Source organism: Aptenodytes forsteri, unplaced genomic scaffold (genome assembly GCF_000699145.1).
Source record: "Aptenodytes forsteri isolate BGI_AS27 unplaced genomic scaffold, ASM69914v1 Scaffold55, whole genome shotgun sequence".
NCBI classification, from domain to species: domain Eukaryota; kingdom Metazoa; phylum Chordata; class Aves; order Sphenisciformes; family Spheniscidae; genus Aptenodytes; species Aptenodytes forsteri.
The window spans coordinates 7,778,403-7,794,320 of NW_008796063.1; the positions used below are offsets into that span (position 1 = coordinate 7,778,403).

The following is a 15,918-nucleotide window of genomic DNA, read 5'->3' on the forward strand; positions in this document are numbered from 1 at the left end:
TCACCATAAACATCTTCTGTGATCTAAACAGAGAAAAGGCCTAGAGGCATCAAAGATCTTCAGTATTACTTGTGAATGTGTTTGAAATCAGGCTGGCTTTGATTCCCCAACATCTTGATTTAGATGACCAATGAATACCATATCAGTCTGTCAAGTCTGAAGTGTTGCAGAGTTTTTGCCTAGTGGATACCATTCCTCCGCTTTCAATGCGATCTTTCTCTTTCCTAAATAGAGCCATCACACTGGAGAATCAGCTGGTCATCCTTGCAACATCAGTGACCGATGCAGGAGGCTACTATGTCCAGGCTGTCAATGAAAAGAATGGGGAGAACAAGACAAGTCCGTTTATTCATCTCAGCGTAGCAAGTGAGTATCCAAATTCTGGATAATATGCTGTCGTACTGAGGTTGCAGACAGTATTCACAAAAGTCTGCCTTAATCAAAAGAGCCTTGCTAACAAAGGATTGGATCTCTAAAGGAGGTCAACCTTTCCTGCTTGGTTTGGAGCACATTGAACTCCTTGTGCAATAACAGGGACCTAAGAGAGTATATGCCCTCGACAAATCACCCTCAAAGCCTTTTGTCTGATGGTTTATTTTGTGCAAGGCAGGTACATGATGATATCCCTCGCTGTTTGTTGTGATCATAATTTCTTTTTAATGCAGAGGTTTATAATGTATTGTTTTCCATTGTGCGTAAGTAAAGAAGTCACTCTTCTGTGTGCAATTTTATTAATGAGTCTATTCCCAGTCTATACCATTATTTTTACCTGGAGTTATCACGGAGTCCCAGGGAACATGCATTTCGTTGTTATTACTTATTATTTTACATTGCGCAAATTGTATTAACACCTACCATTACAGAGGCATTCCATGAGTAGATTTTATAGCAAAGGGGAGGGAAAAGCAGCAGAGCCACAGGGTCAGAAAGATGACCGCACACTAAATATACTAATGTGCATGTTGAGCAAGAACATGCACATGTAAACTCTTGTAAAACATCTAGTAAATGTGTTTGTATGAAAAATTAATATTCTAAACATGTAGAATGGTTTGACTCCTTTTCTGAGCGCATTTCGTAAAGGTATTTTTAATGTAGCAGCAAGATAGGGAGTATGTTAGTCTGAGTGAATGTGCAGGTTTCTATTTTTGATTGTAGAGACAAGGAAGAGATGACTGGGTAAATTGTTGATGACACTGGCAGCTTTACTGACAGGCTACTCTTATGGTTTGGGCTTCTAGAAGATGCAAGACTCTAAGCTCTAGATCAGTCGGCATGATGAGATGCCCAAGACCTCTTGATCTTGGATACCATTAGATTTGAGACCATCCCTATGGCTCATTGCCTTACAATAGCAAAACTTGGGAGTCTGGGTTTCTGGGCAGGAAATCTGGCAAACTGCTTTTGGAAATATGCTTATATTTGTCAGAAGTTCATCAGAAAACATTATGTTCCTGTGAAACATTTAATTTTTTGGAAAACAGAATTTTTCTGTTAAAGTTCCTAATCAGATTTCAAGCAAAGCTGTTCTTACACAAACAATGGAAGCCCTGTTAGTGGGACCAGGGGTCACTGAGGGCAGAAGCTGTACGGTATAACAGCAGAAGAGAGAAACCTGTGTTTTCTCCCAGATATGTTTATAAACTAAATGAACTTCTCTGGGTTTTTATGTGTATCTTTCTGAAGTGGAAATAATATTCCAAATCCACTTGTGAATTCTGGCTGTACTGTGGCATGGAGACTGTAAACATTATTATTTCTGACAGTATGAAGAGGTTTGCTAACACTTTAGTAATTTCATTTTTAAAGCAAATTTGTATTGTTTGTCTTATGTGACCAATAATGTACTTCCCACTTTAATTTCATATCTTAATTAATGCTAGAAATAGTCTGTGATCATGCATGCATAACAAGTGCTATGCAAAGCAGAAGGTAATATGGGCATATGGAAAAGAAAACACTTCAAAATGCGTACAGACTTGATACCATGAATGCAAAGTCTATCTGGAATGTGAAAAATAGGAAGGATTAAACGGATAAAAGGAAATGAAGAATGAGGCAAGATGGAAAGCCAAAAATGGATTTGCTTGTTAAAATTAATATTAGCCAATGAGGTTTTTAAATTGTCATCTTGATATCCAGGATTATTAATGCTATGTGTGTGTTGAAGAAAGGCACTGGCCGTAAGGCATTACGGTGTCTGTAAAGAAAATAAGATTAACATGGTCATTCTGAACATTGATCTGAGGAAGAAACATATGTGATACAGTAGATAGCAGTGAATAAGCCTTTTTGGTCAAGTAACAGAAAATAATCTGGCAAAAATATCATCCTGAAGCAATATGCAGAGAATGGTTGCAGAAAAAGGATGTATTTTGGAAGAGTAATAAAGAATTCCAGCAAGTGGTTGGAAACAGATTGTTAAAGGTACATACGGGTATGGAAGATACCACATTGAATTGTCACTGTCTGAATCTTATCAGATGTTAAGAGTGATGACGCTTGTCATTTTCCATTAGAAAATGTATAAAATTTTAAAAACAGTTTAATCAAAATCAAATAAACCAGAAGTAAAGTGGAATATCCAATCTCTGTGTGAGTAGATTGTGTATTAATTATTGAGTACAACCTTGCTACATGACTCAGCATGCATATTGCCACTTTTATTGAGGGGAAAAAGGAAAAAAAACCCTGTAGATAATTCCCAGGGCAGGCATCCACTGAGAACAGTGTTAGACATGCATAGCTTGTTATTCCTTGAAGGATATCGGTGTCAAGACTTGCTCCAGCCTGTAGGAAAAGCACATTTGCAGAATCAGCCTAACAGCTGAGAAAGCTGTAAGCTGTCCTGTTCTGGTCCAAAATACAAGACTGACAGCAGGAGAAAGGTATAGCCCTGAGCTAAGCAGATGATGAGTTACAGGGCCTTATATTGGAGATTAAAGTCAATACCTTAAATTGTGGCTGAAAGTAAATGGAGTTTGAGCAACGTCTGGAAAATATACTAAACTGTCCTTCAATTAATAGTTAATTTGATACATGTTGAATGAGAAAATTTGAGGATGTTGAACACGTTTTTAAAAATACAGTCTAAAAGCCCCAGTCACGATGAATTCTCTAGTAGGGCTCTGAGTATTAAAGGTAAAGACACTTTGTTTCTTGTCAGTCTAACCTATAGCTCATTGAGTCCCAAGCAGCATGAAGTCTTACATCCACCCACCACCCCCTGATTACAAACATAATGCATAGAACTTGGAAAACAGCTTCAAAAGAAAGCCTTCTAGCTTGCCAGTGTTGCTTCTGCTGTGTTTGGGTTTGCTTTTCTCTTCATTCTGAGGCTGGTCAGACACTGAAAATGTAGGTATGAGAATGCCTGGGTTGAATGAAAATTAACAGATCTTTAGGACATCTTGGTGCTTTCAGACACGTACCCAGTACGCATTACTGTGACAGTTCATTCCTTAAATACACTTTGCAGTAAAGATGTATTTGCCAAGAGATATGGTCACCCCATGAGAAGATCCAAATATCGAGCGGTATTTTTCCTTAACAGCTGAGCCCCTAGCTTGGTTAAACACTGGTGTTCCGCATGCCTGCCCTCTAAAAACCATGTGTCTTAATTTGAAAGTCTAGGTCACCAAAATAGTTAAGTTCACAGCATAAGGTCCAGTTCAACTATGCTTGAAAACAATGGTCATTTCTTTCAAGTGGACATGCTTCCACTGATTTCAAGAGGATTAGATCATCCCTGAGGTGACAGGCTCCGGTGAAATAAAAATGATGTCCAACAGGCAGTATGTTGGGAATAATGTCACATCTGAAATCAGTATGAGATGTCATACATTAGTCCTGAACTTAAAATGTCTTAAAATCAGTTGAACTGTATACTAAGCTCATGAAAATCTTGCCTTTTTTTTAACCGTATGTCCTGGCTATCATGTCAATAACACAAAATTTTGGCTAGAAAAATAGGAAAGTCTGAAAGTCAAGAGTTTGGTAACAGAAATAGTAACAAAATTTAGTTTGCTTTTTGACTTAAATATGTCACTTAACTCCCTCTTGAAAATTCACTATTACTGTTTTGGAGGATTTTGGTATTAACTCCGTTGCTGGAACTTGCCAACTTGACCAGAGAGGTGTGAGAGTTAATCTATCACTGAGCTGTTGCAAGCTTCTTAGATGTAAATATTACTTTTCAAAAAAAGCAATTGGGAAATCTTAGTTTGCTTTATGACTTAAATATGTCACTTAACTCCCTCTTGAAAATTCACTATTACTGTTTTGGAGGATTTTGGTATTAACTCCGTTGCTGGAACTTGCCAACTTGACCAGAGAGGTGTGAGAGTTAATCTATCACTGAGCTGTTGCAAGCTTCTTAGATGTAAATATTACTTTTCAAAAAAAGCAATTGGGAAATCCTTAATGTTCTTTCCTGTTTCCATCTATTTGACAATAGATTTGATGGTAATATCTTAAACCGATCCTTAATTCTTTAGACTTCTTGTTTCATGCCCGTTCTCCCGCAGGTAGACATACACTGCAGCACAGATGGTCAGATCTCTTCCTAAAGTCTCTGGCTTGTCAGAGGGAAAAAGTGACATGGTTTTGATCTTACCAGAGTTGGCAGGATGCTTAAAGATCAAAGTGTTCGTTAAAGTAAGGCCATCATTAGACTCCTATTTCCTTGAAGGCCATACTCTGTATATCGGCTAAATTTCTCTGAAACTCTGCACCAAACCTCTTATGGTTATAGTATGGAACTTTAAAAACAAAAAAACCCTGGGACATGGTACTTTGCTGTAGGCTGTGCCACTCATATGTGTGAAGGTGTTTTTTGGGGGAAAGGGGGAGCAGGGGTGTTAAGGGCTTCTTAAGGAAACTGTAAGGACTTCTAGTATATAAGTCAAGAGAAAAAGATTAGCTTTTTATTACTGTAAGGAGCTGGCTGAGCTATTCACCATTCACCACGCAATGCGTGTCCTTATTACTTTATTACATGATGACATGGCAAGACTCTGGTGCCACTTTAGAAGAAGTTTGAAAAGCCCTGCTGAGATTTTTCTATTATTAACTTCAATGCAACACTGTACATGTGAGGACCGTTGGCCCCATCTTAGAAACTTTTAACAATATGTACTGCTATTTCTGAGTTTAGTTTAAGTATTTTATGAAAAATTTGAGAAAGCGTCCCCCAGTAAACGATTTAAATGGCAAGTTTGCAAAAGGTGGGTATGTGTAAGCTGTTCTGACAGCTTAGATGCTCCTGCTTCAATTGGTTTTGCAGCGCTAATCATCTGGAACTGCAATTCAGGGTCTTGCTTCTGGACCTTCTTGTTAAGCTGTGAAATATTGAGATGCATGTCGCTTCAATAGATTTATTAGTAAATTAGATAGCCTCAAGACCTATTCATATGCTAGGAGATACAGAATGTTCTGCAGACTGACGTCTTTTTCTGATGCAGGCTTTGTGAAAACAGAAAACAAGATTGATGAAAACTTTAAAAACCTCGCCAGCCAGCATTTCTGAAGAGTCAAAGATAATAAAGCCAATTATCATTTAACGAAGATAAATTTTTCCCTCGAGCACTGGCAATGCTTAAAAAAAAATAGTGTAAAAAAAAAAAAAAAGTTGGGGACTGAAAATTAAACTCCTGGCTTGGTTGCATGGCAATTAATTTAAAATAACAACGTCATGTTGTTCCTCCCAGCTTCTGCTTGCAACAAGAAGAATTTTATTCCGTTACGGCAGATATTGACGTGAGGCTAAATAGAACCTGTTTGTTTCTGGTTGGTGCCTATTTTGTTCTTCAATTTAATGTATCAAAGCATAAATTTTACAGAAGGGAAGAGTCCTATTTCGGACTCACAGGGTACTGATTTTGCACTGAAAGTTTTTGTTTCTTTTCCTATTGTAAAGAAAGGTTCTCATGATAGTGCAAGATGTTTAGGTCACTTTCAGTGGCTGTAAAAGTGAAATATTCTTTATGTTGTTAGGAAAGAAAGTGGGGAAGAAAGTGCCACATTACCTGTCAGTGTATTTGATAGAATATTACTTTTGAAATCCTTCTGTCAGGTTTAGTTAAGAAGATAAGTTTTCAGAAGATTCTGAGCAGATCTTTTCCTCTCTGGAAGAGAGCATTTCACTAACATAGTTTTTCATATTAACCATCAAGGTTTGTTCAAGTCAGCAGATGTTGAGGATCCTTCATGGATATGTTTGAAGCATACTGCTCCATGAATCTTTCATAGCTAGTTCCAGCTTTCAGGTGTAGGCAGGAAAAAAACAAAAAAAGGAATGGGTTGGCACCCCCAGGGAATAGATTTTTCTATTCTGAGGTGAAATTCATGCAAGGTCTATAAACTTGTCAAACTGTTTTTAGTTCATGCTCTCTGGATCAGTACTGTTGAGGTGAAATTAGTGCTTCAATGATGCTTTTTTTTTTTCCTTTTTCATTTTTGGTGGGGGAAGGAGAAGGAATATGGGATGAAATGAAATTGGATTTCTGTGCTGTGATTGTACCGTACATGCCTGAGGTTATCATTAAATACTGAGGAAGCCCAAGGTAGCACAGCTCAACCCTCTGTGCACTGGTTTTAAGTCACTCTTTGAAAGAATGACATTTCTTTCCTTTCCCGTTTTCTACACGGGTTTTGCTTTCCCTTTGTCAAGCAGAATTTCTAGGAAGGATACCCTAGTGGTTATGTCATGTGTGGTTTCATGAGAAATGTGTGCCTTTTGCTTTGATGGTCACTTAGCGTTCCTTTGTTATCCAAAATGTTAATTTGAAGGAGACTGTAGAAGTGTTTGGGATTTAAAGCCGAACATTAAGGATAAATTCTGTGTAAATGCCATCTTTAATACCCTGGCAAAATACTGTCTGTCCTAATGCTTTTTCCTCAGTTGTAGCTCACATCTGCTCTAATACTAAAGGGCATAAATTTTTAAATGGGGATCTTTGTTTCTTATTATTTTGAGAATACATTGAGTACAACTTAAATATATACATACATATATCTATCTATCTCAACAGCATGGTTAAGTCAAATGCATTTTAGTAACAATTATAGCTATAACAAAAAGGACTAAATTGAGTTAGCGTTAAAGATTTGGTTTGGATATATTGGAACAAATGTTAGTTCAAGCTTTATCAGAGCTAGGAATTTTGGTGGAGGCTGATATTCTCAATGGTTTACTCTATTATCTACTGCAAAAGGAATACTGTATTGCAGTGTAGAATCATTTTATATGCATTACAAAGAAAGAACAGATGATGCTCAGGATTTATCAGCAGTCTTGGACTCCAAATTTCATTGTTTTTTAAAGCTTCAGCCAGACCTTTTCCATGATTCTGTGCCCTTCTTCTTAAAGGAAAACTTTCCTCATTTTTAACTGTAGTGATATAGAGGGAAACCTGTGGTTAAAATGATAGATTGCTAAACTGCGGGAATAATAAAGATGAGCCAAGAAACATCTGTGGCAGTGTGAGCTGTTCTTTGGCTTTATCCAAATATTCTATCGGTGCTCTTTCTGATAAATAGCAGAAATCTTGGTCTCCAACTTCTTCCTCTGGACTATTTTTGATAATAGTTATTGCCACACATGGTGCACTTTTGCATCTAATGCAGCTTCTGTCCCAGGCAACTAGTGTCTCCTCTGCTAGTAGAACTTGACTTCTAGCTGACTTTCCTTAGATTATTATAATAATCCTTATAATATTTTAAATATATCAACCCTAATAGAGGATGATGTCTTTTTGCAATGGAAAGATACTAAAATAAACTTCAAAATTTTTTTCAATCTTACTATTGAAAAGCACTTGAAACAATCAAAATCAGCATAAAACATATTAAATATCTGTCACTTAATTTTCATCATGTTGCATCAACAAATGTAATAAAGCTTTAAATGCATGGTTTATGGAAGGCATAGTTCCTTCCTTTTCTCCCAAATGCAACAATACAACCCTGTTGTTATGGGGACTCATCGCTAGCTGGTGAAGCTAGGAAAATGCACCCGAGTTGAGTGTATGTTCCATCGGCATATGTACATACATTATGCATACTGCTCTAAAAAAATGGCAAATGCTAAAGTTTCTATAATCTAACTTATTATTTTAACATAGCTTCTTGTTACGTTTGTCTGTTTATAAGGTTTGGGGGTTTGTGTCTGTAAGGGATCTGGAACACACACACTCAAAATTCTGTGTTGTCTCCTAAGTCCTTTATTTATATCTGACACATGCAATTAATTTCTCCCTATCTCTAATCACTTTTGCTATTACATTCATCGGAGTGATTTGTAACCTATCTCTGTCACTGCTCTGTAATTGATACGTGGAGATAAGAGATTCTTAGAGGACAGAAACAAGGAAAAGAGAAAATTGAATTTACCTTGCGATCGTTTTATAAAATGTGACATACATCAATTATACATGCCATCCAGGAAAATGCCATCTTGAACAAACTGCGATGATTTGTTGGAAGACCAACATAAGAGAAATGCCAGAAAACTTTTCTGGACAGAAAAGTGTTCTTAGTTTAACAGACAGACTTTTCAATCTCACTGATTCACCTACAATTCTTTTAAATAATACTTCAGAATTTACAAAGAAAGTATCATTTTTGATCAGTGTTTTTCTTCAATCTGTCTTGTACTAATACTCTAGCGTGGAATAAGATGAAAGGAAGCTGCTGAAATAAACATTGTTTTGATCAGACATAAAAAGATTGTGTTGGTAACTCAAGATTGAATCATCTTTCATGGGCAAAAATTGTGAAATTGATAGTATAGTCCAATTCCAACTTAACCGCATTCTACCGTGAAAATACTTCTCTGTAGTTTCTCTTTTCTATTTTGTTGCAGTGAGAAGTGAACTAATTTTCTCACTCTTGTTTAAATACTTTGTGCTCATGATTAGTTCTAATTGTTGGCATGAATAGTAGTTCCTGTCCATACTTGTAAGTTTAAGTAGTACTTTGGAATCGTTGAAAAGCTTTTTAATATGTACTGATAATATTACAAAAATTAAAATCTAGTAAATAGATATGATAAATACTATAACGGTAATAGAAATGATAAAACTCGGAAGATTTAAGTCAAGCAACATGCAACGTTGGCCACTTCCTGGGACTGTAGGACTGGCAAACAGTCTTTTCCCTAGAACTGTTTATTTCTTTATCATGTACGCACAAGATAAACTGTACTTTCTAAAAACTTCCAGAGGAGACAGAAGTATAGTGATTTGTGGGCATTTGTAAAGGGCTTTGCGTTTCAGTTTATGTAAGTATCATAATTCTGAAGCTTTAAAAGGAATAGCTACTGGAGACTCGCATATCAATTTACCCCTTTTGAACATTACCTTTTGATCTCTTATGAGTCTCATTCTGCTGTGCCATACTCCTGGAGTATTCTAAGTAGCTGACTTGAAACCTTTGGCTTTGTTTCCCATCTTTACAAAGTTGCATGAATTTAAAGTATAATTTTCATTTATTTCAAGTTGCTAAACCCTACTTGAGGGATGCTTTTTACCAAGAAAGTAAGAATCTGTAACTTACTGAAGGAAGCTTTAGCTTAAACATGCTATTTTAAGGAAAAATAAATCACATTTAGAGAAAAACATCCATGTAATATATGGCTGTGACAGCTTTGTACTGTTCTGTAATGAGACAGGTTGTCGTGGCTGGTCTGTGAACAAGAGGGTAAAAAGATACAAAGCTTTTGCTTAAGAAAATAGCGAGGAGCATCTTATTTCTTATGAATTGGATAAACTTGCAGCATGTAATTTGTTTTTATTCATAGGAGTAGGACTCGCTCTTCAATTTAGAAAATAAGTAATTTAGGAACTATTTGATGGTGTTCTTTAAACTGTCATTGTATTAGGCAAGCTTGAAATGTGTTATAAACAATATAGATAAGGAAGATAAATATGCTCAGAACAGATGTTTAATAGAATAACTTCTGCACTTGGTTACTGCAAAAGAGCCTAAATATCCTAAAGGTTGTATTACACGTGCCAAAGGTCTGCATGGCAGAACCTCCCCCAGCATATTTACAAAAACTAATTTTCATCTCAAGCTTTCACAAACGTATGGTGGCTTGAGGGTTATCATTTTAAAAACTCTTCATATTAAAGATGTTTTTAATTTCTTCTCAATATACATCACAGAACAGGAAAATTGAATAAGGATAGAAACCCCTCACATGTCTGTGTCATCGTTCTGCCAGATAGACGTGATTTGTCTAAGTAGTTCCGAAAGTGCATGCAATAGCCTGCGTATGAACAAAAATGAAAAACCAGTGATTACACCTGTAACATAAGCACTGGAGAGTCCGGACATGCAAGATTCAGTCATCTGTAAAACTTTAAATATTCTTCTTTGTATAGACACGTTATGATAAGGCGTTTAATTTGATTGTTACTGTAGTTTTCAGTAGACAAGATGAAAGTTATTTATATGCTGTCCAACTAGGTTTGGGTTTTTTTAAATCAGTTAACAAATTTTTGCTCCAGATTACAAAAAAAGTTTAGTATTGGAAACCTTTTTAAATTTTAGTAGGGACTTGCTATGAATTTTAAAGTAATATAGAATAATTGGACCTTCCTACCCCATTTGTAATAGGAGGAGAAACTCAGACTTGATTGTAACCTGGGTTGCTTCACCTGATGTACGTAAAAGCTGCATCAATTTCTTGTCTGCTTGGTTGTACCATGGGAGCTGTAAATTGCCAATCCAGGATGTTCGTTATCCTTTGGTTTTGTACTACGCAGTTTTACATATCATCATTTGCATCTGGGATGTGGTTAGACATCGGAGTAATCCAAGTTCTGAATTATTTTTCCCGATGGACTGTGCTGTAAGGTGGTAGAAAAACTGATTTCTTTTCACATGCAGACTATTGTCTATGCTTTTAGGCCCCTTAAAAATAATCCATAATCCAAAACTCTGCCTTTTTATGGTAGATGAATCACTTTAGCTGTGGAATGTGGGAACAAAGTTACAGCTCCTATAACCTGGGAGAACATCATTGTTAAATAGTGTATCTTTAAAGGACTGTAACTTTTCTGTGATAAAAATGAAGGAATACAGCAGCCGGGAAGGTGGACACAATGTCCTAGTCTCTAAAGCCCTGTTTGTGCAAAATGTTATTAAATTTTGTCCGGCTATATTTGCTGTTAAATATGTTTACAAGCGGAGAACAAGTAGCTTACTGCTCTTGTGCGTAGGGAAAATACTGCAGCAGACAGTCTATTGCATGAAGAAGGAAAGACAAGAGAAGCTGTGCATGGAGGGTTTTCTATTCCCCACTTGTTCCTTATGCACTAAGGAGGGATGAAAAGGAAAGCTTGCTTATTTACTCCGTGTTGGCTATATTTCGATCCGCTCTGCAAAGCTATGTGCTCATAAACCTGACTTAGTAAAGACAGTGAAGGCTTAAAAAGCCAGCAATGTTGTATCTTCTGCAAATGCTGGGAAAGAAACTGCACGCCCAGTGCTGCCTTCGCCTATCCTTGTGGATTTATCAGATCACTGTGAGTGATACTGTCATAGTTATTAAAGAAAGTAATTGGTAGTGAGTGATTAAAATTGCAGATGGCCTTTTCAAGGTGATTATGAATATTAAATCAAGTCTGTAAAAGCTAGCTGAAAAGGCCTGTGAAACTGAAAAGTGAATATGCTGAGGATAATTGCATAAGAGGAGGATCTCGCAGGCATGCTATGCTCATCCAACCCCCCCCAACCAATCAATCAATCAACCGACCAAAAAACCCCCAAAAGCAAAATAATTCAAGTGGACCTGTTGTATCAAAGGAGGTGGAACTAAATATCTGCCTTTTTAGGCTGTAAATCCCTCTGTACAGAGAACTTACATTGCTGTCATCGTTGAGCAGTGATAGGTCTGCAAAGTCCCCTATGCCATGCGATGCTGTCATTAACAGTGATCTTTTCCTCTTCTTTTCCAATTGTAAGTGGTTATGACAAATGTTTCTTTCCATATCACCCTGGAACAGGGCCAAGAAATACCATGGAGTGACTTCATTTCGTGATCTTTATCTCACAAAGCAAAGGTTATGAGGGTATCTTTTTTTTTAGCTGAAAAATCTAAGGTTGATTTTGTTCCATAATTTAAAATGGAAACTTCAGATGCAAGCAAATATAAAGGTAGAGAAAACTGAACAAAAAAGTCTTCATTTTGAGCCCTGCTTACCTACAAGTGTATTTTAATACAAGTACAGAGAGTGTTCACATATGTCTAAATAGCTTGTGAGCTTAGAGCCCGAGGGTTTGTTTTCTTGTGCATATTGTGATTATAGACCCATCACTTTCAGACCAATTTCATGGTTTCAAATAGAAGAATTTTCTATGGCTGCTTATACTTCAACGTATTATCATTGTATTGATCTCAAATTTCATGCTGACCTATCTAATCTGCTCTTAAACTGTAAAACACTGTGGGATTTATTGTGAAGATTTATACAAATGTGTTTTGCAATTATTATTTATTTCCTTTGGTGTGACAGGAATCATTTGTTAAATCATTTGAGGAGCACTTTCCCCTTCAGACAGTATCTGTGCTTACCTGAACTTTGTGGTCATTGTAATGTTAGCGGTTTTGTTGCATATCGATTCTTCATCTAAATTAATATTGCTTCACTTATGGATATTCCCTTGGTGAATTTGATAGCGAATTCTGCTTATTCCACTACAATAACACTTATTTCTAACCATATTGGCTTAGGAACTGGTCTATGGCCTTCTTAACAAAAACGTTTGTACCATGCAAGTGCGTTAAAAAACTATTCTAAAAAAAATACTCAAACATTTATTATTGGTCCATTGCTAGTCAATGCAGCAGGCATGTTTTTTAAGGGAAAAGTGGTCTAAACAGATTCTCAGCACTTCCCTTTAACTGTGGAAAGACAAGTTCCACCTTGTAATGCAAATAGATAGTACCCAAGAAGTTATGAGGAATAAAAAAAGAAAAGAGAAGGATTTTTTCCTATTGAAAGAAGTGATGAATTAGAATATGACAATATTATATTTTTCCACCCTCCAGGCATGTAAATTTTAACTCTTCAAGTGTCTTGTACGAAATATAAGCACAGTAAATGTGGCAGGCTGTTTAAAATTGCAAGCTTCTTGATAGAATTTGGATTATCAGTTGCCACTTTGCTTTTTGGAAAGCATATCGATTACTTTTTTTTTTTTATATGATTGATATGGCGTATTGCAACTTGGAGGGCCTGGGATCCTTTGAAAACTAGTGCTGTTGGCCATGGGTGTCTTGTACGAAATATAAGCACAGTAAATGTGGCAGGCTGTTTAAAATTGCAAGCTTCTTGATAGAATTTGGATTATCAGTTGCCACTTTGCTTTTTGGAAAGCATATCGATTACTTTTTTTTTTTTATATGATTGATATGGCGTATTGCAACTTGGAGGGCCTGGGATCCTTTGAAAACTAGTGCTGTTGGCCATGTCGTCAGCAAACACAAAGGCTTGCATTAGATGTGGTGAGGAGGGGAAGACTGCCTTTGATTAAATTGTGGCTGACAGATCTGGTACGCTCGTTGATGAAGAGGGCAATTTGCACTTCACAGGCTAATGAGGAGAAATACTATGGTATCTGGCAGACCTTTTTGGGCTTGATAGTGATTGCTGAATTCTGATCTTGAGTATAATGCAGAATTTTGAAAAAACAAGTCTGGGATGGTTACACATTTTTGTTGTAGCTTGTAATGGCGCTGATACCTTGCCATTACCAGAGCTGCGGAAATAGTCAGCTGGGCTAATTGCTGAGGCGCTTTTTTTCATGGTTTAAAGATGGAAAAAGCAGTGTGATTTTAAAAATTCACAGATAAATCTTTTTTTACAAGATTGTTACAAATGCTTTCAAAGAGTGCTTGTAATGGAAGAAGTGACAGACCTCTAATTAGTGTGGCAGTATGAGACGCTATAGCATATGTGCTCACAAAGGAGAGGGATGAAATAACACTGTTTATCTGGAGTTTATGGCTAGCAGGTGCAGGTAGATAGCGTTTTTCTTGGTTCATTCTTTCACCGCACATACCAGCGGAGGTGTTTTTAATTTTGTCAAAATATTTCCAAGTTGTGAAACTTAAAGCATACAAGTTATGAATTTACTGTGAGTAATGACCAAGCTGTTTTCCCGCAAGCCTTTGCAACCACTGTTTCTTTAAGGCAACTTCTTTTCAGAACTGTATTTCGCTACTTTTAAAGCAGTGAAGCTATTTTCTGGAAAAGGATACTGTGTGTTTAAAGTAGAGGTTTATGAAGTCAGCTGACAGGACTTTATTGCAATCTTTAAAAGACTGGATTTTAACAAGTCAATTATCCTGTTTTAGTTTTGTGTGGATCTGGTACATCATTTCAGTTTCACTTCATAATGTCACAAGCAACCTTGATGACTTCTTAGTATCTTAATACAATATTTAGACATTCTTCGTGACACAGTATACAGTGGAATGGGAAGTACAAAGCTCATCTGTGTATTGATGCTGAAGATATCACATTTGTTATAAATGATTACCCTTAACTGGGTAGTATTTTTTAAATATTCATCAAAAATGAATATGATTTACCTAAGTAATATTTGTGATGTAAAAATTTGTCAGTCATATCTTTTTAATAAGAATTTTCAAAAGATAATTTAACCATCATGGTGCAGCATAAGCTATGTGACTTCTAGAAAGTTTTCTGAATTAGTGCAAACAGCAAACCTGTCTGTGCTGATGACCCTTCTGACTCCAAAAGAAATGGTCTCTGCAAAAACACTGGCCTATAATCAAATGGCTCTGCAATTTAGCTTGTTTTACCATCCTATTATGTTTTTCAGACATACTTATTAACAACTGTATTCCCCCCCTTTTTTTTTTAATAGACAGTGTGTGTGTTGTGGACATTTTGTGAAATCTGGCAGCTTTTGAAATAGATGAGAGAAGCCCCCCTTTTTCTTTTTTAAGGCTACAGGGTGTGTTTTAAGTGGTCTCCACATCCTTAACTGTAGTGGGCTTGTGGTTAGAATGAGGTCAAGATGAGCTGAATTGAACAATCAATTCAAAAGGAAGAGAGGCTTGCATCAAAGTTGTCTTATACTTACTCTGTCTTCTGCAAATTCAGCAATGTGAAAGGAGGGGGCTTACCTTTAGAGCCGGAGTTGTTCCTTTTGATGAGCCCTTAAGAACAATGTAAGATATCTCTCCTTTTCATGCTTGATCACCATGGGGACTTTAAAATCCGTGTTTCAGAAAGGAATCCTGGGTAGCAGTCTCTGGAAACATGCAGAGCTCACCAAAAACTATGTGATAGGTAATATAAAAGTGCAGATCCTGATTGAGGGAAGGAGTGCACTGAATCACAGAAACACGTATGGCTTTGAATGCATTGCTTTCATCAGGTTGTAGATCGCAGTCTTATGAGCTTTGCAGAAGATGGGGACAGTTTTTTATATATATATATCTTTTTTTCCCAACAATGTATTGCATGCAATCCATTCAGAAGTTACAAAGTAACCTTAGGAAAGGATAAGAATCCTCTATAAGTCACAGCAGGTTGCTATTGTAAGTAGTTCTCATTTTGCCATTTTGCTCTGGTTTTACCAAACAGTGAATTTTGACAACGACATAACCAAGTTGTTTATGCAGTTAAGGATTTATGGGAATGTGATTCTCATTCACAAGGGGAGTGTGTGTGTGTGAATTCTTTTTTACAATATGCCATCATGATCCTGAAGTAATTCAGAGATTGATTTGTAAAACATTCTGAATCAATTAAGGCTTTAATCAGCAAGCGGCAAACTTCAGATGGCTTGTGGACTAATTTTACCATCTCCCATCAACATGAACTTAAGCTGGAAAAAGAAAACAATTAAGGGGATGTAATTATCTGTCCTGATTAC

At 36.6% G+C, this 15,918-nt stretch overlaps 1 protein-coding gene across 1 annotated transcript in view; it reads left to right on the forward strand.

Annotated features, from left to right (window-relative positions):
* The window catches only part of SDK1 (sidekick cell adhesion molecule 1), a 436,461-nt gene that overhangs the window by 214,503 nt on the left and 206,040 nt on the right, over nt 1-15,918 (forward strand). The window contains exon 5 of the mRNA XM_019473996.1: nt 233-366. Within this exon, the coding sequence (XP_019329541.1) occupies nt 233-366 (134 nt within the window). The remainder of the gene's footprint in view (nt 1-232; nt 367-15,918) is intronic.